This window comes from Panulirus ornatus, chromosome 57, assembly GCF_036320965.1.
Source record: "Panulirus ornatus isolate Po-2019 chromosome 57, ASM3632096v1, whole genome shotgun sequence".
In the NCBI taxonomy this organism is placed as follows: domain Eukaryota; kingdom Metazoa; phylum Arthropoda; class Malacostraca; order Decapoda; family Palinuridae; genus Panulirus; species Panulirus ornatus.
The window spans coordinates 26,522,764-26,549,282 of NC_092280.1; the positions used below are offsets into that span (position 1 = coordinate 26,522,764).

The 26,519-nt window shown below is 37.8% G+C and overlaps 2 protein-coding genes across 8 annotated transcripts in view; both read right to left on the reverse strand.

The window, feature by feature from the left end:
• Positions 1-9,307, reverse strand: part of how (protein held out wings) — a 211,095-nt gene extending 201,788 nt beyond the window's left edge. For 2 of the 5 annotated variants that reach the window (XM_071694858.1, XM_071694859.1), the window contains exon 1: positions 9,070-9,307. In XM_071694858.1, coding sequence (XP_071550959.1) covers positions 9,070-9,190 — 121 coding nt within the window. In that variant the 5' untranslated portion in view covers positions 9,191-9,307. The remainder of the gene's footprint in view (positions 1-9,069) is intronic. The other 3 variants (XM_071694857.1, XM_071694856.1, XM_071694855.1) reach the window with 2 other exon arrangements.
• A 9,185-nt stretch (positions 9,308-18,492) lies between these two features.
• The window catches only part of FBXO11 (F-box protein 11), a 31,312-nt gene continuing 23,285 nt past the window's right edge, over positions 18,493-26,519 (reverse strand). For all 3 annotated transcript variants that reach the window (XM_071694863.1, XM_071694861.1, XM_071694862.1), the window contains exons 13-14: positions 26,185-26,392; positions 18,493-23,520 (exon numbers count right to left, since the gene is read on the reverse strand). In XM_071694863.1, the coding sequence (XP_071550964.1) occupies positions 23,388-23,520; positions 26,185-26,392 (341 nt within the window). In that variant the 3' untranslated portion in view covers positions 18,493-23,387. The remainder of the gene's footprint in view (positions 23,521-26,184; positions 26,393-26,519) is intronic.

Genomic DNA, 26,519 nt, shown 5'->3' on the forward strand with positions numbered 1-26,519 from the left:
GATTTCAAGAACTTTATTTATACCACAATTTAGCCATAAGTAATGTGATCAGGCAAGGGTGTACCAGAAACCAGTATTACCGGACATCAGACCACAAAACACTTCGAGTTGGCTCCCCCCCCCCCCATTAAATTAAGTTTTTACTCTGTTCTTCGATGAAATCTAAGTATGCGTTGTGCGCCCGCGTACCTCGACAAATTCGAAGTTCGTCTAAAAGGGTCTTTTAGTGGTTATGTCACATCGATTTCCACAAACATCATTCACTACATTTACTTTTCACATTACGTCCATTCTGAAGGCTTGTCTCCACTCCTACAATCCCGTATGGGTGTAAAGCCAAACAGAAATGATCAACTCGGCTATCACAGACCGCGGTCTGCAGGCCGCAGTGTCCATCCTGGCGTGACTAGTCAATTTAGAATTTCTTCGCTGGCTGGTCAGAATTTGTTCATAATAATCGTAGGTAGCTCAAAGAATAGCTTCAGGCCCCGGATGCTTCATGTGTGTTCTAACATTCATTTATAGCACCTATGCATTTCACTGGTTTTAATTTGCTGTCTTCCAGGAAGGTAATCCCTATATTGAATGCCTCTAGAGTACAGGCTGATGATGACTCGGCCTTTCATGACTGCCCAGGTGTAAATCATGTTACATAACGCACCAAACCCGTATGTGATCCATGAAATTTCCACGTCAGTAACTTAGCCTGTCTTAAAAGGTGATGCAAGCAGAGAAATGCAATGTAATCTGGAGTGCGCGTTTTGATAAGATAGCATTGAAAATTTGGGGAGCCTTGCCTACTATCTTAGGCGACAGTTGCTTTCTTGTGTTCTTCGACAGTAATGTCAAATGTTAACCCTAGAACCTATGTTCTGAATTAGTTTACCTTTCCACACTTCCTACAGAGCGAAGAGTTGAAACATTACGATGATCAGCATTTCATCCAATGGACTTCAAAAAAAAAAAAAAAAAAAAAAAAAAAGTCACGACACTCATGATTTTCTTCGTTTCTACAACGTACTTATTCTGAGATCATCAAATCCCAATGAAGCTACATATCTGCGATTTGTGTTTAAATATAAAGAGCAACAGCCTAGTTTCATATAAAGCTCCCTAGGGAATAGCTCTTAACTAGGCAAGGCATTGGATATCCCGTGGTTTGTTTGTTGTGATCTGTTTGTTGGCAGCTAGGGGGGTCATCTTACAACTTTGCTGGTTACTCGCGCATCTTACGTACTTCTTTTTAAAAAAGCTGGGAGAACAATCTCATTTGTAACGGTCTTCAAAGACTGTGTATGTAACGTTTAGGATTTTGTTTGTCCTCCAGTGTCTCGTAAATTCTATCTAAGTTCTAACAGTTACAAGTAGCATGGTCTTTCCAACGATAATGATGTCTATGTACTTAAGCGCAATGAATTGCTAAACTGTTTAATTAAGCTTTTATGAAGTCAGGTCGTTTGCTTTCTATGGTTCTCCATCAATTTCCATACAAGCGCAATTAGTAAGACCATTTTTTTTTATCTGCCATATTTCAGCCTGTATGAGATGGAATTACGTGTATAAATCTTAAGACTTTGAGACTGCAACTGAGTTTAAGTTCTCTACCAGGTTCTAATAAAGTTTCACAGAATAAGTTTCGCAGCATCACATTAACATTCAAAATAAAATTGAAGTTCACTCTATTCAAGCGGCTGCAGTGAATTGTTTTACCAGCCATGCTTGTCTCATTTCTCCGATTCCAATTTGTTTGGATGATGTTACCCTTCAGCTCTACATCGTTCGCGAAAACGAGAGCCAGAGTATATTGCAATTTGCCTGGAAGTCTGAATCACGTTGTCCTTGCTACCAGATGAGCTAAGCAATATCATCAACTGATGGTGATATTTCTCTTTAGTGACTTGCAGGTTTCCGAGTGGATGGACCAACAACTATTCCCGAAACTGCAATTACCTCCACTCAAAAACACAGTTTATCCGAATGCTGAAATCTGCATCGTCCACCAATGCAATCTACCACTTAATGGCGCGTTCACGATGCATAATGGCTATACATACTTGGGCCGATTTCGACAGCGACGAAACCACGATAATGTAACTTTTATCTTTACTATCCTACCTACCACATCTTATCCCAGACTAACAAAAACAACCAATCTACTCTTTATTAATCATAGCGCAAAGTTCCAATATCGTAAAATTAACCACTGAATTGCTTATTTTTCAAAGCGAACCTAACAACTTGATCTAATCCAACCCAAACCAAACAAACCTATCTCTGATTACCCAACACCAGAATAATGAAAGCAAAAGTATAATCTTATCTAGTCCGACAATAAAAAGTAACTTGGGTTAAATCAAAAACATCAAAAACTTTTACCTGCAAGTCTTACAAATCAAGGTGTTAGCCTTTTGTCTGATGAATTTAATACAGAGAGGCAACACCCTTGACGAGCCTTCAAAAATCAAGAAAAAACAAATCAATTCAACTGACATGTTTCGACAATTTATGAGAATTTCTTTAAGGAAATAAAAGACAAAAATCCACAGAGTCCACATCAACAATTGGTCACATACCGTTTAAAGGAAATAATTGCCAAAGTGAAATAACTTTATATATTTTGCATATACGATGCAAATCTGAAATGTTTGCCACCACCGCCGGCCTACACCACCAACCATTTTACTTCCATGATGGGTAGCCGCCCTTGGAATGCCTTCTACTTTGCCCACGCATCCTCACAACTTACGCCCATGCCCACATTTCTTTACACTTTTTTTTACTCACGTGACTAAAATGGCCGATCAAAGATTTTCCCCCAACATCTTTTTGCAACGTGAACAATGCGTTAAAATAGAAATATCCGCTAAAAACAACAAACCACGAAATGAGGAAAGCTTAGTCATCACCACCTATCAATCAGTTGCTACCTTATACAACTGCGATATTTCATTTGCGAAAAAAGATTTTTTAAAGTTATTTCTAGGGGGGTCACCACGGCCACACCAACCCACGCCTCTAACCATCTTAAGCCTCGCTCCAAATATGGTCTACGCGAGGCTAGGGTAAACCCAGACACCTTCTACAAAATGTACAGCAAGTAACAGTTTGATTACCTTTCTCTATAAACCAATGAATCATTTAATCTTTATGAACTGGCCATATGACATGTGAAGGATGCTACTCTGCAACACTAAGTGATGGGAGCCCTAAAGATGACAGACTGCGTCCACAAGGTCGACAGGCTTCAACCTCAACGTTAGGACTCCATGACCGAACACACACAGGTCCTAATCCTGACTACGAAATGACGGCACAGACCACCATTCTGATCCTCGTCTCCTTCATCAAAGCAAGCAAAACGCTCATGATAATATCACCATGTGTCTACCATGCGCGATTATATATATATTGGGACAAGTCCCCCCTACCTCTGTAATATACAACCGCAGAGCCTGACTGCTCTCACGCCTCGACATTTCTCACGCATTACCCATTGTCGAGTGATCATAGCTCAACTCGGCATTACCCAGTCTCTTGCTCCGCCACCCATTGTCACGGGATGTCACGGACGAGGTGTACTCAATGTCACTATCTTATTTTATTTCCCAGGCTGTGAGCATGGAGAACTGGGACTTATTATGAACTTAACCCCTGGAGAACGAGGGTGTGACCCTTGAGTGGGGCGGTGCGACCCTCTAGTATGATGGACTGGCCATTGACCTGACCCATTTGGGTCAGGTCAATGGCCAAGCTTCTCAACAAAATGTCGTAACCTGTTCCCTAAGAGCTGCTACACTTTTTATGACTAACTTATCCTGAAATACTTTAAGTAACAAAGAGCAACAAATTGAAAAAAAAAATACAAAATTAGTTATAATCAGGTAAGCCGACGTTTCTTAATGTTACCCACTTAGCTGACGTAATGCTCAGATACCAAGCGTTGCCTTTTTCATGACATCGTATCAACATAGTCCAATTACTTCTCTCTGTACGCCCGAGTTGTATATATATATATATATATATATATATATATATATATATATATATATATATATATATATATATATATATATAACCTAAGTTACATGGAGATTACTGGACATAAATTCTTTACCACCAACAAACTTAAGTTAGCGAAAATTAAAATGAAATTACATGTCTGGTTCATTTGAAAATGTCTCACTCATGGACGAATTGTCAATTAGGCTCCTCCAGCTAACCAACATCTCTAAACCTTATCTCACACGACTCCTAAGTAGAGTCCCCTGATCGACCTCGTGCTGGGGAAAGAAAATATTTCAATGAAAACCAATGTCATTTGACTAACTCAGGACACAGTTCAAGTTGACCGCGAAAATAATAATCAGTACCCAGTATTGCAATGTCATGTCGCGATGCATTTTGCGGAGTTTTCTGAATCGTACACGCTATCCAAAAATATGCAATACACTTTATATCCTAACGAACAAAGCCCAATATCACAATCTACACAGCCCAAAGTTTACACAGAACAAGAAATGAAATGAAAGCTGAAAGTTCTACTATAGGGAAAGACTTTCAACAATCTGCCAACTGGGGTCTAAGACCCTTATTGCAATACTTATGGTAATCCTTCACTGCTACCACAACAGGTGTATAATAAACAAATAAACGTTATATCCAATGCCAGTCCTGATATATTTTACGCAAAGGTTAATCCTTTTATCTTCTTTGAAGTACCATAAAGCAACACGGAACATAGGCATTTGTCTTCCACTAAAAATCTTTGTTCAATTTTCATTATAAATATTTATGGTTACAGGCCATAACCAGTTACATATCAATTTAAATTATCTCTTTTTCCTTCATCATTACCACGTTTCAGAAGTCTGATGCATTCGGCTCTTGCAGGTTGTGGAAATATTCGTATAATCACTCGAAAACTATGAAAAAAAAAGAGGTTTAAAGTCAGAGAGCATATAATTGTACCATCAATTTCCACAACTGCAATGGATAGAAAAGCAAGCATCGTACACCAAACACAAAACAAAGGAAAATGAGGATGACTCGCCTAATTCTAACCAGAGGAAAATCGCACAATTTCAGCTAAAACGTTGAATGGTCACGCGCATCTGTTCTCCTTAACAGTGGAAAGATCTTTTGATACAAAATAAGATGCACGTCATGATTCTCCTTATCGTACATTACATATATATATATATATATATATATATATATATATATATATATATATATATATATATATATATATATATATGTATATATACATGACGTGTTTAAGAAAAGTGGAATTGTGTTGAGGGTACGAAAAGAGGGATCATATGAAGATTCGCCTTCAACGTTTCTGGGTCAGGTTAGGTTAGGTCAGGTTGTAAACCTAACCAAGCCTAAAAAAAAAAAAAAAAAAAAAAAAAAAAAAAAAGCTGAGGGCGAATCTTCCGGTGCTCATGAAAGAGAGCAACAACGAACAATGACATGCCACGCAACTAAATGATGGCGAGAGGCATTCTAGATGAGAGTGCCTGAGGAATGAAGGCGTTTTGTTTCAGAGCGGTTTGACGCACCAACTCAGTGTGCACAGTTAGCAACTAAAGTGCGGAGCACAGTTAACTACATCACACCGGAAACAATGATGCAGATATACATGTTTGAACTGTGTGCACTTGATCCACACCAAGTAAATGCGAGCAGGGATACAGGTACCAAATAGGCTCTTTCAAGGACTTTAAATTTAAATATTGTCAGACAAGTGAAACCTTACGATGAAGACAAACTGCTCAATTTGTTTCAACCTCCTCAAGAACCAACTACACTGTTTGGAGCCTGCTCGAAATAAATTCTGAAAAAAAAAAAAATTCTGCATCCAGTGTGAAGTGAACCAACTATATGACAATGATGCAATTGAAAAGAGAAACCTTCCCTTGAATAGACACATTTACCACCCAGGTCAAGTTTGCCTATAAAGTATCTAAACATTTAAGTGCAAGATGTAATTCTATAGACCTTTCTGACACTTGCTAGTTTCATCTCTAATCTTATTCAGCTGATATCGGCACAGGGTTCACTTTCAACAAGATAACTCATCGTCACATTGGTTACAAGCAGAATGAGATTCTCGTTTCCGGCGCCGGTAATGGAAAGACAAAGTGGACACTTCAGTTGCTCTTGCGTTCGCAGACCTAAACCCACGAAGTTTTTTTGTGATCTCATCAATGATAGGATAAACGTGATAAAACTGACGATAGAAACTAGGCTGACCACTAAAGTATGTAGAAAATACGCACAAACTTACAATATACAGTTAGCTCATTCATAAGTTTTTCCATAAACTGCTACAGATGTTCAGCGGATGTTCTCTTTCAGATAGCTAATATATAATGTGCAAGATAAATTTCCATTTCACCACAGAAAATGAAAAACATCAGAAACTTCCGTTTGTACGGCCTTTCTCAACAAAAAAGACCAGAGCACTACGCGTTGTTATTTTTTCCCAACGTGCCAAGGAACAAAACTATGTAATTTCTGTTGTGAAAAAAAAATAATCCAATGTGAAAGACGATGTACAAACTTTTGCAACTTACATAAATATACAACATCCAATAAATGACTATGTCATCGACAAAATGAAGCCTAATCTGATCAGCCTCTACAATGACCTACAGATAAGCATACATCTTCCCGGTCATATTGCTGCAATTTGTACACTAGCATACCAGTCCTGTACTTAACCTTAACTGGCAACTGTTTAACACACTGTGCTAAGCTACATACCTCACAATCCTGTGCAAATACCCAGAATCTCTTCGTTCATACGCGAGATGCAACAGTCCATACACTCTACAAACGTCACCTCAAAAATATCACAAGCAATCCGTCACAGAAGGTAAAGGATACCCAATTTATTCACTGTTTCTTTTGGTGATCAGGGGTGGGAAGGAGAGGGGTATATGAGGCCTTCCCATGCCTGGGCTATCCAATAATTCGATGATATGAAAAGTACTCGAAAGAATTGATCTCAACATATAATATTAAAGTATCCATTTTAAGAAATGAAAATGAGTTATCAAACTTGTTCTGATTGGGGTGTGGTTTACTGGAGCTCTAGAAAGACCTACTGAGACTAATTCCATGTGAAATTGGAGGAAAAACAGGTAATAATCTGCACACATTTCCCTTAATATTATCTCATAGTTGGTAAAATTACAGTTTCGGACATCCACCAGTTTGGAAGATGAAATTATGTTTTTCCGATGGTTTCTGATGTTTTGCACGATTCTGTTCTTCAGTTATACCACAATCACTAGCTTTCAAGATCTCCCCTCATTTATCCAACGATAATGGGGCACCTACAATGGGGACCGGGGTTTCGGGTGGAAAGATAACACAAGAAGGGGATTTACAAGAGAAATGATGGGAGAACCATTCAAAAAACATCCAAAAACATCGGAAAAAACAATTTCAACAGAACCCAACCTAGATGCCCGAAACGGTAATACTCGTACAGCATCCATTCTTTATTTTCTGATTAACACAATAATTGTTTAACATTACATATATATATATATATATATATATATATATATATATATATATATATATATATATATATATATATATATATATGGCCTTGAACGTTTTTCATTCAAATACCAATATAGGAAAGTCGAATGGTTTAAAAAGTTCTTCCCAGCACAGATTTATCTTAATTACCGTCATTCATCTTACACAGATGTACTTGGCAATTGTAACGTACCAAGATACGTATTTCCTCTTGCCACATCCTTCGAACACTTAAGCCAAGTGTTGCTTTCTAGCCTATTAAGCCTTTTCAAGTTATTTCCTTCAGTTCATACTCATGGCTCCGGAGGAAAACCAATTACAGTATGTTTCCCATCATCACCAACCACTGATGTTGTCCCCACACTGGATGCTGAGTGCTGATGTCACGATTAGTGGGAACTCGAGGTGTATAAAAGATTCACACATCCTGTACTGTATGCAGCACACCTTGCCTCTTACAAATACAAGACACAACACAACCATTCACACTAAAGAGGTTGACAATTGTGGCAGAATAATCTTGCATATAATGTGAGAAGTGACTGCGGATATTAAAATGAATATCCAAACTGACCACGGAAATCAAAAATTTCATAAATCTCTATACAACCCACGGTGTTCAAAGAACAAGAATAAAAAATAAATGAAAATGGCTGACATGACGGTGAGGGCAGAGGTTGGCCGCCATCCACTTAGCTGCTACGAGGGTGAGGCGGCCGAGACGCAGCCACGAGTTACAAAGGAAATACTGAACCCCAACAGTTACCCGGCCCACCCCGCCTTAGCGAACTCACTTAACTAAAACTTACACCCAAGCTAATACTTCTAATAATAAAACAATTAGACGTGCTTACTATGTATCAACTTAAAATTCTCAGAATAACGAACACAGCAATTAGATGTATTAAGTCATTGAGGGCGTTTGGAGATGGTTGGTGGCATTCGGCTGGAGGGGGAGATGACGCTCTTGTGCCCTGATGCACCTGTGCCTACATCACCCTCCCCACCATAACCTATCACCCACACTCAACTCCTTTTCTCACCACGCACACGGAGTACATTGTGGCGTCACAAGGACAAATTAAACTACAATTTAACTGCATCAAGTTCAACTCTTTTAACCTGTCCCTTGCACTATTTACGCTTAGGTTTAGATATTATAATGCTCTACAGAATCATTATATGTACTACGTGTTGTTATTAGTTCAGTGGAGGCAGCAGCAGCAGCAGCAGCAGCATATCCCAGATCATGAGGCCACCCCCTAGCAGGGAACCATGCCCCACGCCGCACTATTTTCAGCGAGCGAGGTTTGAGTGGGCCGCGCACCGCTCGTCAGCTGACTACCCCCATGGCTAACTTGCGCAACGTGCCCGGGTTAAAACTATAAATCCCACTACTTAACACTAAAACTTGAAGGTTGAATGTTATGTCAGCTTAGTATTAACATGCAGTGACCCTAGCGAGAAGCTGTTACTAGTGTAAAAACGTTAGAAAGTATTAAGTCTTACCTTCATCAAGAAGTCTTTCGACGTGCAAGAATACACTGGGGAAGGCTGCGAGCTGTTTCTTATCCTTTAAGAGTTGGGCTAGGTAGTCCGCAATGCTAGTAGTATTGTTAGAGTCACCCATTGTGTCAGTCGGTGTGAGTAGGCTAGAAGACGAGTGAGGTAAACAAGAGGTTAGTTGACACTACGGAGCAAGAGTCTACAGTACTGTACCTCCATGAACAGTTCCTCACTCACCACTGCCGCGCAGGCGCACTCGCCCGGAACCGTCCACTTGGCCAAGGGGGAGGACGCCTTGCCGCCATCCGTTTTCTTTATTACATTCTATTATATACTACACTAGATACTTATCATTACAAAAAATCAGTGAAATGAGCTGCGATGATATACGTTTGAATATCATTCATCATGTCCTATATACATATCTACATGTCCCTACTTCACTGCTTGCCAGTTTAAGTATAACCTGCAAGGCATGAGACTGAACCAAGTCTATTCCATTCATTAAATCAGTAATGGATACATCTAGTCATCCACTTCAGTCAGAATGCGATATTGAAAGCTCCACATACATACACTAGGTTTAATCAAACGTGTTGAAGATGGCCACATTCAACGAATATTTTAAACTTAGCAAACTGTTAAATGTTACCCTCGAATTATACACATCACAGACTCAAAAATACGGAGATTAACAAACTGCTAAGGCCTGATGACACATATCTTGAGTGGTTACACCACTTGATATAATGAGTGATAACATCATCTGGCACGTTCACATCAAACGATACTTTTGACACTAACGTATCCACTCACTTCCTTAACATCAACTGCAGCACTCGGGAAAGTTATACCATACTAATTGATAACACTAGCCTCTACAAAGTAATGATACCACCAATTCTCATTATCAAGTGATAACATCTGCTAATACTCTCATTTAATGATAACACCGGTAATACACATCCTAAGTGATAACACCAGATGAAGTACTGATAATAACATTGATAAGAAGAGTACTACCCTTCCCAAATGTTAGCACTAACTGATACATTCATGAATAGATAACACTACCTGATTTACACATCAGTTGGTGATAACTGTTCACGTTGAGCTGATAGCAAATTATAGATCTACAGAATGTAAGTGCCCCTGATAAGTCTCGCTTATGACAAAGTTGATGGTAATCTATAACACCATTTGACACTTTTTCAAGTTATAAAACAAGTAATCGGTCTCTTACTTGCTTACATACGACTTATAAAACTTTGCAACATTTGTATTGATGACGCGGAACTTGACACTTTCATCTCTCATCTAGATCTAAACTGGCAGCAGAGTTGCTTGCTAGGTTTATAATTCAGTAGCTGCTAAGATTATGCTATTTCAAACAAGTGATCCATTCAAACGTTAAAACAAAGGGTTTAATACGCTGATCCAGTTACAAGAGAACAGTATACCCACTGATGCTTTCATGTAATCATAGTACTAAAAGTGATTCATTTCCAGATATAGCACAGCATGAGTTACACTTACCTAGTTGTGGAACAAAGAACACATATATCGACAAAGCAACTTATGCTGTTCTAGTTAAAACGCGATATCTGATGACCGATGCATAACATAAGGGCCTAAGGTAAAACGCAAGCCTTTTTCTTTTCCAAAAGCTTCTACAAATCGAAATTTGTATAAAAGTTATCGATATAGTAATGTACATGTTAAACACGAGTAGAATAACCTAGCAAGTTTTCATAAATACCAGGGCATGTCTCACAGAGGTCTTCGCAGATCGGTTGGTTACATATATGGAAAGGGACAAGAAACCAAACAAAAAAGAAAGATATGTCGGTGAGGAATGGAATACAGCATTAGAAAACAGGAGTATCTGTAAGACTTGATACAGTTACATACAATATAACACCGCAAAACACAGTTACCGTTATCCATTATTTACGAACTAATTGATGTGTGAAAGTTTCTTTGTCAACCGAAGATTAAATCATTCCAGTCATGGAGATGTATTCCAAAAGTGTGTTAGGCTGCTGATTACCGCCACCAGAAAGGTTGGTAAGCGAACCCATTAGTTAACTGCTGGTGTGTTCAGGTATGTTATACACCTCAAACATGAAAATCTACAGAAATTCTCATATATGTCTTTATATATATGTCATCTTTTCGTAAAATCTGTGGTTATAACGATAAGCAGATAAGGGGAATTTATGGTATATACCCCAGTGAAGATTTCAATCGTCTAGGTACCCATGAAGAAGATACTGTAAGCTAAACCAAGTAGAGATACCTAAATATAACCTTGTTATGTGTAGTGTGCTGGGTAGGATCTGTGTGGGGCTGAATGCTATTTTCGCTTACCAGTGTCTGACTTCCCGCATGTCACCGCCTCTTTGCCTCAATCTGGGAACCATTTTTTCCCCTCTTTTTTTGACGATCCGAAAATGTGTCATAACCTAAACTGCTTCCCAGAATATTTGATTCAAAATTCATACAAAGATTACGGAGAAACAAGACTCTATCTTTGTTACCATGGATGATGCATTAACAGTACTTATGTATGTATAGGTGGTTCTTGCGTGTTCCACGATATGAACCTGCCAAAGGCTGTGCTGGTCATATAAGGCGATACCAAGAGCACGGGGACGCACAAGGATTCTCGGGATTTCACAATTTCTGGTTCAAACAATTCTTTTACCGATCACTTTGATCGGTTATGTTAGATTGCTTAATTTTGGCTATAAAAGTGGTTCCTGAAAGCTACTTTGTATGCTTATCGTTATGATCATGACACATGTAGAAGTGTTGTTTATAAATCTTGAAAGCCCACTAACTCTCGCTTGTTCAGGAACAGGAGAATTTATGTCTTGGTCTAGCAGGTGCAAGCAGCCTCGTGCCCTACTTACGTCAGGTGACGTAACTTTTGCATGTGGTGGTTGGGCAAACAAAATTTTCCTCACTCATAAAAAGAATATGTCCAGAAACCCACTGTATGGCTTAGTGGTAGAACGAATGTGTGGCAAAAATATATGTATCATGTAATCTCTGTGGCATAACAAATCAGATACTTGGATTACTGTGTTCATTCAGCATCCGAAAATAACAATATATCTAACTTCTTACCATCGCCTGCATTAAACAGATGTTCAGTACGAGAGTACGGTTTATAAACGAGTATTACGTTATCGTCCTTATACAGGCCAGATATTTAGTGTCGCCAAAGCCATCGCGTTAGTGCAACAGCCAGGGTGCTTCGTTAGCCCGTAGTAGACACGTCCGCCGGAACAATCACCAATAATCCTGGTGTAGACTGGAGGCTGAAGCACAATGTGTTTTCGACAACGCAACGGCCGCCAAAATGGTCCTCCATATGATTGTGTAAAACAAATAAATCGTGTTTCTTGGTGTGCAAGTGAATATAAAATCTATGAGTTCAAACAGTACATGTGAATTTATGCAACATGCATCTGGGTTTATTTCTTTCTTGCTTCACCTTTACAGAAAAATACTGACAACTACATGATCAAACTAACTGCGTGAAGGTCAAATGAAGAGGAAACATATGCATCATATATTATGATTATAATCAAAGAATATCTATCCTGTTGATGCCTTTAACAGACTATAATTAACAAAACTTAGAATCACACGAATGCTAATTCCTTTACAAGAATATAAGTAAAACATTTATTGCATTTACCTAAAGACTACCACACTCAGTAAATTTTCAATATTGCTTTCAACGGACTATAAGTTTCCTGTCCCTGAATGAACGCATCAAAGACTGTTCCAAGCCCATCAATTTGAACACAAAGATATAAAATCTGTGTACGTGTTCGTACTCCGTTCGTCTGGTTTGGGTCAGGTGCTGTGGCTCGGTCTATATTCCGGGATGACTTGGGGACTGGTGCTACAGGGAACATCATTTTATGCTTAAGACACTAACACATAAACTTTGCCAAATACATCCATTAAGATTCTGGATTTCAGAATCTAACGATTTTTCTTTCTTTCTCTTTATTACATAGTATTTCCATCAGCAGCCGACTATGCACGGGCAAAGGTATGCCACAATAATGGCCATGTTGACTGAAAAGTAAGATAATGAGAAATGTTTCGATACTTGAAAAAATGTATATATATAATCACTCTTGCTTTTGTTCATAGTTATGTACGTAACCTGCTGACTCTGTGAGCATATCTAAGCTGTGAGTGTGTGAGCGAATTTAAAGCCCATCCTTCTATTTCAGGCTTTAGCAGTACAGGTTGCCAGAAATAGAAATGTCTGAGAGGCTGTTGACGTAATGATGGAACCAATATCTAAAAGTGTGCTCATGGTATGATTGCTAGTCATCACACGTTAATAAACGCGACTTAAAGAACACCAATTCAAATGTTTCATTTAACCATCGCCCCGTCCTCCTCCAGTCTCACAGAATCAATCGACAAGGGGCTAAATGGTGAAGAAAGAAACTGTGTTAGTATCCAGAAAGCTGTAAGGTTGAATTTAGCAACCAATGGTATTTATTTCTTCAGCATTGCAACTGCAGGAAAATAGATTACTATACTACTGAGATGGAGCCCCCATAGTTTTATGTCTTGTGGTATACCCTTGTAGTACAGTGGTGGTGTGTGTTGAACTTTCTTGCTGTTTTAGTCTAGTTACGGCATCATTCACTGACAAACTCCAATAATATGTAACGTGGAACTCTTGACAGTATTTTCAGAAAAATCTGACGATACATAATATCTAGTTCTAGCATTTGCAGCAGAGTGTTGGCGATTTTCAGGAATAAGCAGTTTATAGCGTAGTCAAAATGCTTGAGAATTACGTTGGAGCCGATCGCTGCAAGCACGGTGATGGCGCCTTGCTATCTCTGTCCTTCCCACTCTGCCAACAAGTTTGAGGTATTGGCTTCATGAAATATGGATCAAGCACACGACGGAAATCATCTAAGGTCCAAAAGGAAAATAACACGTTCAGTTGTTTTTCCATAATAACAACAACAGATTACTAAGTTTACGATTGCATATATCTACAATTGTACGTAAAATGTCATCTTAAGTACATATTTCCTTGACTTACATTTCGCTCTATTTGATGGTCAGACTCGTATATCTTACATTACTAGAAAGGTGGCAATGCATACGTTTAAATCGCTATATACAGTAAAATATCTTGGAAAAACCTGCCGCGCAGTTTCATGTATCCTTCAATGATGCCAGCAACTTACTCTCAACGTTCAACACCAAAGAGCAGACCTTCAGTTTAATTGGCCTTTTGTGGATGGTCTGGATGTCTTCCATGCTGCATTTTGTTCGTATGTACAAATGTCGAGAAAAAATTCTTTTAATAGAAACTAGAATGGTCGATTACGTGGTTATATCAACGGGATAAATTTTGTTTTACCAGATTTGACAGCAAATAACTGAGGAAAGAATAACATTTTCCCTTGTATTAACCATTTCGGTTCATTCGCTTTAGGTGATAGCAAGCAATTTGACAAGTGTCTCAGTTCGAACCGATATCAAATTAGTGTACATTGGGATTGATTTGGTATATTCGTTGTAACGCAATTTTCAAAGTGCAGTAGGCATTACTACGTTGATTCAGTTACGGAAGCTAATAAACCCTAAATACGACAAACTTATCTGCTGCTACATAATAATTAAGTTACGTTTGCACGGCAGTTTTTGAAGGAAATGACTATTATATTCTTGTTCATATGTGGCATTCAAAGGTTTTGAAGTGTACATTCCTCTACCATGCAGATCAGTTTTGAAATGAATAAGTACATTTATAAAATCGCAAGCTAGAATTTCACATCATTGCCTGGACCTAAAATCTGGCACTTGCAAACATCCATGATACTTTTACTTAAGGAAGATAATAATAATAATAAAAGAGGAACGATACAACGCGAATCTTCAAACTTCATTTGTGAAACCGAAAATGGTTTTGACATTTTACAGACGGTATGTTCTTAAAGACGCTACATTCTCTCCAATAATTTAGAACCTTCATGACTTTGGAGAATGGGAGCAACCGTCTTTTCTGAACAAAAAAATAAAAGAACAAGGTTGTTCAAAAGTGAAAATATCACCGGGGGGATGATGGCTTGCATGACATCGGTTTTCCATCTTCCTAAAATATCCCAGGAAAGTTAGTAACGTCAGCGGTTTATCACAACTTTAACTTTTATGAAACAACAGATTTCTATTGCTGGCAAAACGCATGATCTCGTTCTCTGAAGAACACGGAAAACAATACGGGAAGCAGTATTGTATGCAAGTACATTAGGCTTGGGAGCAAGAACTGAAATTGGGGCCCCCTCCTGCAATGTACATGAAATCATATATATATATATATATATATATATATATATATATATATATATATATATATATATATATATATATATAGTGTGTGTGTGTGTGTCAAGTTTAGTCGTTACTGTATTACACTTATGCGTGCCAATTTGAATACTTTGGGTTAATGAAAAAACCTAAATTCATTATACTGGCCCACTTTGACCGAGATCTGGGGACCTCTTCAATCAGATGGCCCAGTTGCCTCGCACCCGTTGACATTCCTTGGCCCTGGCTTTCACAGTTTCCTCTTTTATTTCATATTACATATATTGCAGGGCTTTAATAATTACTCCAACTGAAAACACCGTCCTAGTTACTTTTCACCAATGATCTTACGATTGACACGGTATTAAGTGTACCTGAGGCAAGAAGACTTCAACGTAAGATGATCTCTTATTGTCCTTGAGATGAAGACGCAACGTTTGTAAAATTTGCCCGAGTCCGTCACTATCACTGGAGGAATCAACTTGAACATGTACAAGAGGAGAGGCACCCGGATTTTAAAACGTGTTTTGGTTAGGGCACCACTGTTACTGCGATTCGCATATATTAATTGCAGACATGCAACGAAATACACATCTAAAGTATAATTAAATTCGAAAAGCGTCATCATAAAATTACCTATACATTAATTGTCATCTTGCATTATATCTTAACTCTGACATCAAACCTGATGTGTCCTTGGAATAAATAAAATTATTTCTCTAACTGAACCGCGGGACAACCTTGAGAGGAGTTAAGCGACGCCAACAAGGCGGTGTTCCTAATAAATTCACTGGGTTACCGAATTTTTCATCTTTGCCGCAAAATACACTACAAGCTTTCGTCAGGGAATGACTACGGGGTTGGTTGACATTCATTGTTATGAGTGGATCTCACAGTGTTTGGCCTCGGGTAACACCTTGGATTAAAACCTAACAACTTTTATTAAAGCAAAGCTTAACTTCAAACCTCTGGAAATGCTGTCCCATTAACGATTTTATTGCCTCATATTGGGCGAAAACACCACGTTTAATACTGCCTTTCAATGTACGAAGTGCAGCTATGCTTGGTCTTACAGAAAAACTTTTTTTTTTTTTTTTTTTTACAAATATTCTTGAGCATATCCCCTGACCACTGTGGTATGATACTTGAGCACAACCGAACGATCCTTAGGTTTGATGGCGTAAAATAGTTATCACCTTACCTGTCGCATTGAAGTGGTTATCGACATGTGCAACAGTACAAGATGATCATACTTTTGGAGCATTAGTCCTGTCAAGTTTACATATCAATACACCATCTTGGCGAGGAGTTGGTCCTAGGCAACTAGCGTAAGATATAAAAATTCTGGTGGGGTTTTCTTCTATCAGTTGGATACTGCGCAATATTACAGTTTGCTAACCTTTGAAGTATCAAGTTACGTAATGGGGCACTCGTCCTCACTGTAATTCACTTTCGCGTATGGTTTGTAAACTTACTGGGTGAAGCCATTTCCCTCATACAAATTCAGTAACGTCAAACATCATCAACGTTCTGGTTAGGGAAGTGGACAGAAGTGGCCGGGCTAGTGTGATGCAAGCAAATAAGAGACATTGGCCTCATTCAGTTGCTGTACATCATGTATAATGGGGGCCTGAGTGAACTTTTGTTACGTTGAAAGGCTGGCGAAGCAGCAGTAACGTGACTTGTATTAAATTTGTTTGTTTTTCATTAAATATATATATATATATATATATATATCAATACAGTAAAATGTTACACGTGTAGCGATTTATAAAATGTATAAATACTCAAGCTGCAACAATGCTAGCCGTATGATTTAGCACTCTTAAATGGAATAAGTATATACACGACAGTACGATCATGTTATAATCAATTTACATTAATCATATACATTATATAATAGTTTCCAAAATTAGTGAACTCCAGTGCCACTTCTTAGCCTTTTAGTGCCTTAACAGAAGGCAACTCTAGCGCTATGCTCTATATACATCTTTTCTTTCAAACTATTCGCCATTTCCCGCATTAGCGAGGTAGCGTTAAGAACAGAGGAGTGGGCCTTTGAGGGAATACCCTCACCTGGCCCAATTCTCTGTTCCTTCTTTTGGAAAATTAAAAAAAAAAAGAAAAAAAGAGGGGAGGATTTCCAGCCCCCCGCTCCCTCCCCTTTTAGTCGCCTACGACATGCAGGGAATACGTGGGAAGTATTCTTTCTCCCCTATACATATTTCATAATTTTCTTTCCTGGGTCGGCAGCGAATAAATGATACGCTGTCTTACGGGGCATTACGATGTTTACTGATGAGCCATATCTAAAAAAAAAAGAAAAAAAAAGGAGGGGGGGATGATTTACACATTCCGAGCTACCAATCATTGTTCCTTACTCGCTACTAGACTGTTTACCTTACCTGGTGTACGTAAATGCAGGCCAAGTACAGCACAGTCAACTGCCGTTTGTCTCGCCTACCGTATACAACACGTCGGCAATTAATGGGTTAATACTACATAAAACCGTATTTCCCAACTCCTCTTTAATGATACCTTTATCAAAAAGAAGATAATTAATGACCTACCTTCATCATTGTCACCTGCCATAATAGACCCATAGTTATCTTCAACTTTGTCGGGTCACATTTCTTCAACTTTGTCGAGTCACATTTCTCAATGATTAACTGTTTCGTATCCTTGAACAATATTGCTCTTACTGGTCAAAGATCAGTTCCTTGATATACCACGCTATCTCAGCTGGTTCATATTTTTGCAATTGGTTTCCTTTCCTGCCACTGTACCTTTGGATATTATGCACCATATAATCATTCACTGTATACTGATCAACTTCTGTATTTTGGCATTGGAAAAGTGACCCTGAACCCGTACAAAACGGGGCATGAACCTTCAGTTGTAGATACTCCAGGTCCAATCTTAATGAAAAACCAAATTCAATGAACAGTAACACCATGAGCCTCATATATACATTATTATTCCATCCCAAAAGAGAAACAGACACAATCACCTAAGGTAAAATAAAAAAATACTTGTGGAAATAAACAATAAAACAAAATCAACATGGACCCAATTTACTAATGCAGGTTACGAATTAAATTTAGTAATGCCGAAATAAAACATATAATGTGTACTTACTCAGAATGTTCAAAAGTTTCGAGATTGCAGAAGATTCTCCTGAATATGAAACACATAAACCCAAGACTTTGATGTTTGATTACGAATGTGACTACAATGGACATCTTGCTGGTTCTCTTGCCTCTGGGAAACAATTTGCTAAATGGATATAATGGAAAAATCTTTACATTTTAAAACATTTGTAACTAGCTCCAAATGTAATTCCTCTCTAATCGCACTTTAAAATAGAGTTCTGCTCACTTAAGTTTATATTTCATTTTATGGAAGGACTGGGGATCCTAACATATTCAAGCATGCAATTTTGAAAACATACTGCGATAATAAGACAACCTGAAAATCAATACATAAAATTAATGCATAACAGTAACACTATCATCAGTAAATGAGCAAATATGTACTACATAACACTTTTGTAAAAGTTTATCTAATCCCTTACTTCATATCTTGAAAAATCAAAAGCTTAAAGTATTCATTCACTACTTCATATCTTGATCAATCAAAAGCTTAAAGTATTCGTTCACCACCTTCTAGCAAAAGCTAATTCTAAATGCCATGGTGGCTAATATCTTTACGCCTTCTCCCACAACTATGGGGTGGCATCCTCCCAGGTGAGAAAGGTTTGCTTTAGTCTGTGGCCTTAGCGTTATGGTGATCAGTTATGTCAATATCATGTCAACACCCCGATACCCTTGCTTGCCCTCAGGTCTGAAACTGTTTCATGGGTTATGAATGTAGAACAAAACATATCCCTTGCACTACAATTACCTGTATCGTTGTGCTATATATGAAGAAAGTTGCTGATGACTACTTTTAATTACCTAGTGAAAAGACTTGCAGATTTCTGCAATTCACAATTGTTATTCAAACAATTTTTAAATTTAGAATTTTATTTGTATATACAATTCTAGGCCCTTTATACAGTGCACATCATACATATCCCTTTGCTCTACACACTGGAAAATGTGCAATATCCATGTCCCTTTCTTCATTTTACTTCTTTACCTTCTGAGGACTACAGCAGTACTATCTTACAAGGCCTCACAGTCCTGGGGATGAGGTATCTGACCTGCATTTTCACCCTGGAGTAAATATCTATACTACATCGATATGTGGAGTACGTGAGACCTAGGTAATACAAACCCACTCAAAGGTCTATGTGCAAATTGATGACAAAACTCCTAAAGCATTGCTAGTCTTTGTCTCGTCATTTACTACAAAATAAAACATCTGTTTTAGCATCTTGCCCACACAAGATCACAGTAACAAGTAGTTTTGTTGGGTTGGTGTTGTAATTTCAGGCCTCTAAAATCTACCTCTCTGCCATATGTACAATCCTATACTATGATCCATGTGTTGAATGCTTCATTTCAAGGCTCTGCAGGTCAAGGTGGCTGTGGTGCTGAAATTGAACAGCACAAAATATTACAGCTAATATACCTGGGATCTGCATGCGAATGTTTAAACCTTGTGAAATCATATATAATATATATATATTTCTTTGCATCACTATCAAAGTGTAAAAAACACATTTTTCCAATTAACTATGAACTATTTTACTCAAGGAGTCTTACAAAATTCCAGCCTGAGGTACAACAAGGACCTGGGTATAATATATCTCCATCTTTCAGCCCAACTCTTGCATCTGTTGTGACCTATGTATGGAGAATTAATTTACAGTTGAATGTGTATACACTATCACATTGCTGTTTATAATGCCAAGTTACACAATCATAATCTTACATGTCACAACTGATCAGCAGCTGAGCTCAAGATACATCAAACAACATTACATCTTCCCAACCCTCACACTACATGCCCAGGAAAATAGAAGGAATATTCTTTGTGTGTTTTTTGAAAGATGTATGATGAAATACCAGTTCTATTACACCTAACCACCGGCAATTTCTTGCACTTGATTCACACACTGGCAAATTAAGGATACACACAACTGTGTCAAGTAAAAATAATAAAATAAATAACCATTATTTTTGAAAAAAATATAATTACAAACTGAAGAATTCTATCTGTTACGAAAACTGAGGTAATACACAATTTAAGTAGGATAATAATTTCATTTTTGTATTCATGCCATCCCCTTTTGAAAATAAATTTCAAAACACAACAAAAACAGCAATACTGTTTTCAAAATCAGCCACTTTTTCATAACTATTCAGTTTGTATCTTTACTTGTCACAGTTACATCAGTCCTACAACTGCACACTCTAAGTACACATGGATTAAAAGATCTGCATCCTAAAACGAATACATATCTTTGTTCTGGCAGAAGAAAACTATCACATAAGCAAACATGTACCGGCATACACTCTGTGAAAAGGCAAGAATGAAAATAAAGAGAAAAAGAAGATAAAACAGTCTACCTCCAGTCTCTTCACAGGGTTTAGTGGCTTTATCAGATAAGGTCCCCCTCCCTTAACCCTTTCCAAGTGTCAAGTTACTGATATACATAAAATGGTGCTATCATACATTTCCTCTGTGTTTAAAGGAAGGGGGAGCCTAGTTGCAATTATTATGGAAGCACACTTGAACACAAGGTAACCCTTCATAGTGACAGCGTTACACTTTTATTTTTATTGTGCACTGCATCCGTCTAACAAAAAAGAAAAGTGGCTGATGGCTGAATACTTTTTATTACAAAGCAAAGGCTGTCAATTTTACTAGTTCATGAGAAAGGTTTCTAGGGGCTGAATATGCCACTCCAATAGTCAACTGCCATTCAAACTCTGTGAATACAAACACACCTACAATGAGTATCTTCCCTGGGCTTCTCCTTGGATTTAAAGTTCAGCGTCTGCACTTATCTTTCATTCCATTCTTCTTTCTTCTTGCTAGCACATATGCACATACCATTTTGAACTCAAAATATATGGAAAACAAAGACCTAAAACACATATATATGGCACATTGAGCAACAGTAACATCGCTACTTCTATTTAGGAAGATTCCATACAAAACATGGGAAAGGAATTTTTATGAGTGTGACAGGGATCATGAGATGAGGAGACTGAGGTATGTATCACAAGGACCATGGGAAGGAAACATTTGAGACAGATATCAACTAAGGGGAAAGTGAAAATAAATTTAAGCAATGGATGGGGATGTATGACAGGGACCAAAGAAACAGTACACTAAAGATGTCACATGGAACATGCAAAGAGCGACCTGATACTATGTCTCATGTCATGAGATAAAAGAAAACAAAACTGTTGATTTACATATTAAAGGGTTCATGAGATGGGAATACTGGGCCATGTGTTATATGGAATACAGAGGGCTGTGCTGAGGTTTCATGTCATATGGAACATGGGTAACGTATGTTTAAATGTTTCAATTATTGTGGAGGGGATGTTGTGAGGGAATGTCTGAGGAACATGACAGGGTTTTAATGAATGACAATGATATATGGTAGATGATAATTAAGATGTTTTATGGTAAATATGAAAAGAGAACGTTGGAGGCTATGTGTCGCAGGAAACACTGGGTAAGCAATTGATTCAGATACTAGCTGGACATGCTACCTATGAATGCAAAAATAAAGGCACTATCTAAATCCATCTTTACAAAGCTGCACAAACATCCTACCAATTCTAAATTCTGAAGGGAAATAATTTTACTGCAATGGGACAAAAGCCACTGGTGTATTCTCTTGGCCACTCCCAGGGTGTGTGCAGTGATACTAGTATATTTTGGTTTTAATCACAGTTATCTGTAGTGTTCCAATTCAGTATAAAATCTCAACAAAACCGAGACAACAAATATCCTTATAGGTTCACAAATACTTTATAAAATGCAACTAAACTCCACATGCAAATAATTCAACAGATCTTCCAAACAAAACACGAGAAATTATCAGAAACAACTACAATTACTGCATATTGATTTTGTCAATGGTTATTTTAATATATAAAAATCTTAACAGCTTAAATTCTAATTATGAACTGTGCTCAATTATAACACTGCAAAATGGCCCACACTAACTGGATCTAGGCATGGAACAGCCAGTTCTCCTGCACTCAACACATATGTACAAAGCCCTCACGTCCCAAACAACATTTATGTACATCACTGGTACTAATGTACACACACACACAGTCTTGTAGATAGAGAACCACCATTCTTGTGCTTCACTGATAATGGTTTTGTGCCAATTCTCATAATCTTTATAGCATGTGTGTACTAACACTGAAAACAAGCTTTTTATCCATAGTGGGTTCCCTATGCAATGTATATTAACAATACTGACCTACAAAATAATTTTCATCTTGTGCACGAAATATTTTGACAACCAACTGGTGTTGTCATACCATAAAATTGATGTGATACACATCAACTATGTTTGTATAAAAAATGAGGATAACTGTGAAGATGGAGCAGGATCAAATCAGGCCACATTTGCTTTTTCACTATGACAGGGGACTTACAGTTCACCCTATGTCACACTTAACGCACTTTTTGATATAATATATATATATATATATCCACTTTGGGTCCATTTTCCAAGAATCGTCCAAGTGCCCACATAATCCCTTTTTAAGTCCACAGAAAATTCATAGTAAATAGAAATATATTCCAGTATAAGGCTATGGATTCATGTGGACAAATCACAGTACAGAAGGTGGGTATAGGTTTTTAATAAACTTAAGGTTGCCAATACTTTCCTGTTTGGCCACAAGTATAGTGCGCACTGACACTAATCCTGCTTTCCTAAATACTGGTTATAGATCAAAAGGCTGGTAGGTATCTGAGGTTGATTCTAGATAGAAACTTTTGACATTACTAAAGTGTTTTTTGGGCGGTAGTTAGACCTCCGCCATGAGCGACTGTGATTCAATAGGAGCAGCGGAGTCATAAAGGGTATCTGTATCTTGAGTTGGCTCTCCCTGTAACTGGCACTGGTTGTTCAATGTCCCTGCACCACAGTCACAGAAAAACCTGCAAAATTTTTTTTTTTTCAATGGTAGGTCAATACATTGATAGAAAAGTAGTTTCATCCAAATTCTTACCTCATAAAAGTTTAAGAGTTAAATAGGTGGACACCACCCACACATGAAAAAAAAAAAAAATCAAGAACCTTTCTGCCCCTAAAGACACACACACACACACACACACACACACACACACACACACACACACACCCCCCCCCCTGCTCTGCTGCTGTGTCTAGTACAGCTCTGAAGTTGCAAGAGCCTCATAAAAGCAAGTCTTGATGTTACATACTACTAACAGCTGTAGCAGTAATAATTTTTTTTTATACTATTCGCCATTTCCCACATTAGTGAGGTAGCGTTAAGAACAGAGGACCGAGCCTTTAAAGGAAATATTCACTTGGCCCCCTTCTCTATTCCTTCTTTCGGAAAATTAAAAATGAGAGGGGAGGATTGCAGTAATAATAATCTTTTTATATCCATTCACCATTTCTCATGACTGCACCTGGAACATATGAAAAATGGTCTCATTTAATCACATTCACTTTCCACAGACCTTTCCAAGATTTCCCTTGATGCTTTCATATACCCTGGTTTAGCTCACTGACAACCCTGTTTCCTGTATACCATATTGCTGTATCACATGCATGCCTCACACCCTCAGGCATGTTCAAGCCCTAAACATTCCATGGCTCCTCACTTTCCCCATTTTCTCACACCAGCTCCGTTATACATACTCCTCTTACTACCACATCTCTCTCTTACCCTATCATTTCTTAATCAACCCTCCTCACACCATATATTATTCTTAAATATTTCATGTCCAACTCATCAATCCTCTTCCATACAAGCGTATTTAGGAACCAGTTTCGCATCAATACATTATGGGAACTAGTATAATCATAAATAATGTAATCAATGATAATCATTCATCTATTCCTACCCCTTGCTAGCTAACATGAAAAACAGTAAACAAGCATGGGGATAAAAATAATGTAAAATGAAGGAGATTTGTGATTCAAAACACAGAAGTCAGAACCAAAAATCAATAACTCAAGTAATAAGCCCTTTTCTTTGGGAGTCACTCAACCATAAACATCTGCTATACTGCATGACATTGCATGGCAAAATGATTTGCGAAACAGATATAAACATCCAGGTCACTACTCATTTCCAGGCCCCATCCACATTGATAACTTAACATGGATAACTCAATATGCACTGTCCAAAATATTTACACTACAGTACATAGGATGCAATAGGTATCAAAAGTTTTATATTCTCTAAAAAATCAATTCTGGGCCTATAAATGGGTTGAATTTTGGGTTAAAAGGTGAGTGTTATGGGATGGAGTGTGCACCAACCCTTTCTGTGGATCATTTTGCGATAGATGATCCCGACTTATGGCCTATGCGACTTACGATACCCTGTACATACTACCGGGAAAAATCAAAATTAAAAACTATACGTAAATATAAAAATTACACTTGGTCATACATCTGCCAGTGCCAACAACTGTGGGCATACAATAGTGAATGTCAGACAATCCCGGCATTGTGTACATTACAGCATCTCTCTTAGTTACCATTCAATAAGCGTGCATTATGCAAGTGGATCTAGCAAATTTTCATGCTGGATTAAACCCCAAAGAAGATGAAGGGCAAGAGGAAAAACCCATCACATGTTAACAGATCTGGCAAGAAGCCGAGGAATATGATTGATTTTGAATTGAAAATGAAGGTAATCACCCAAAAAGAAGGAGGAAAAAAGTTAACATGATTGCACGTGATCTACAGTTCTCTCATTCGACGGTCTCCAGTGAAAGGTTCGGCAAATATGAAGTCTATGATAATAACAAAGCAACCACAAGGTCCCATCCATGAAATGGAAAAGTGATTGATGCTGTAGATGGAAGAACAAATTAAAAAGTGTGTACCACTAAGCTTACTAACAGTTCAGGCAAAGGCTAGAAGTCTTTTTGCGACTCTGAAGGAGTGAATGGGAGTTGATTACATCTGAGAACTTCACAGGAAATCATGCGTGGTTCAATACATTTAAAAAAAGATATAGCTAACACAATGTCTGAGTCATACGTGAAGCAGCAAAACCTGACTAAGGAGGTGCTGAAAAGTTCACTGAAATTTTGGATCTTAAATAAAAGGTAAACAGAAACTTCAGAATCATATAATACAACTGGTTAATAAAAAATGATATAGATTATGATTGAAACTGAGTAGGATAAAAGAATGCTGTACAGGTATAAGAACTGTATATGCCTCCGTCTATTTCAAGATCTGACTGGTCAGTCAGAACGGAACTCAGATATATGTCGGGGAGCATCTGTGCAGGTCGATTCCCTAATCCCACACCAGTCTATCTGTGCCCAATACATGTGTACAAAATATGAACATCCCATCACTCAGCACTTGAGTTAAAACAACTGCAAAAAACCAATTCTCCCTTATCAATTTGTCCCTAAATCTAATAAATCTGTCAAAACATAGGAAGTACAAATGGTGTTGAGTATTAGCTTTTTATCCCTAATACAGACTTTGCTAAACTGAGAAACAGATTAATTACCATCACACACACACTATTTGCTTAATGTTTCTCCAAAATCAGTAGATCTACACCACTAAAACTTTACAAAAAACAGAAATTCTATACACACCTGTCATGACGGATAAACTCAACTACATGCCCACTATGACAAGTTTTGATGCAGTTGACACATATGGCATTACGTTCAGTGGTATTACAGGTGCGACAGCGGTAGAAGTCGTGCATGGGGAAGCTGGTATATGATGAAATCTTGTATAGGCACTGACCACTTGACACAGCTTTCTCTACTGCATCATGGTTATTGAATATCTTATTGCCTGGAAGATGTTATAAAAAAGTGATTATTATAAACCATAACAATGTTAATAAAATATAAATATTTCTAAAACTATCAATATCTAACCCAGTACATGGAAAAACAGAAATGAAGACAAAAATAACCAG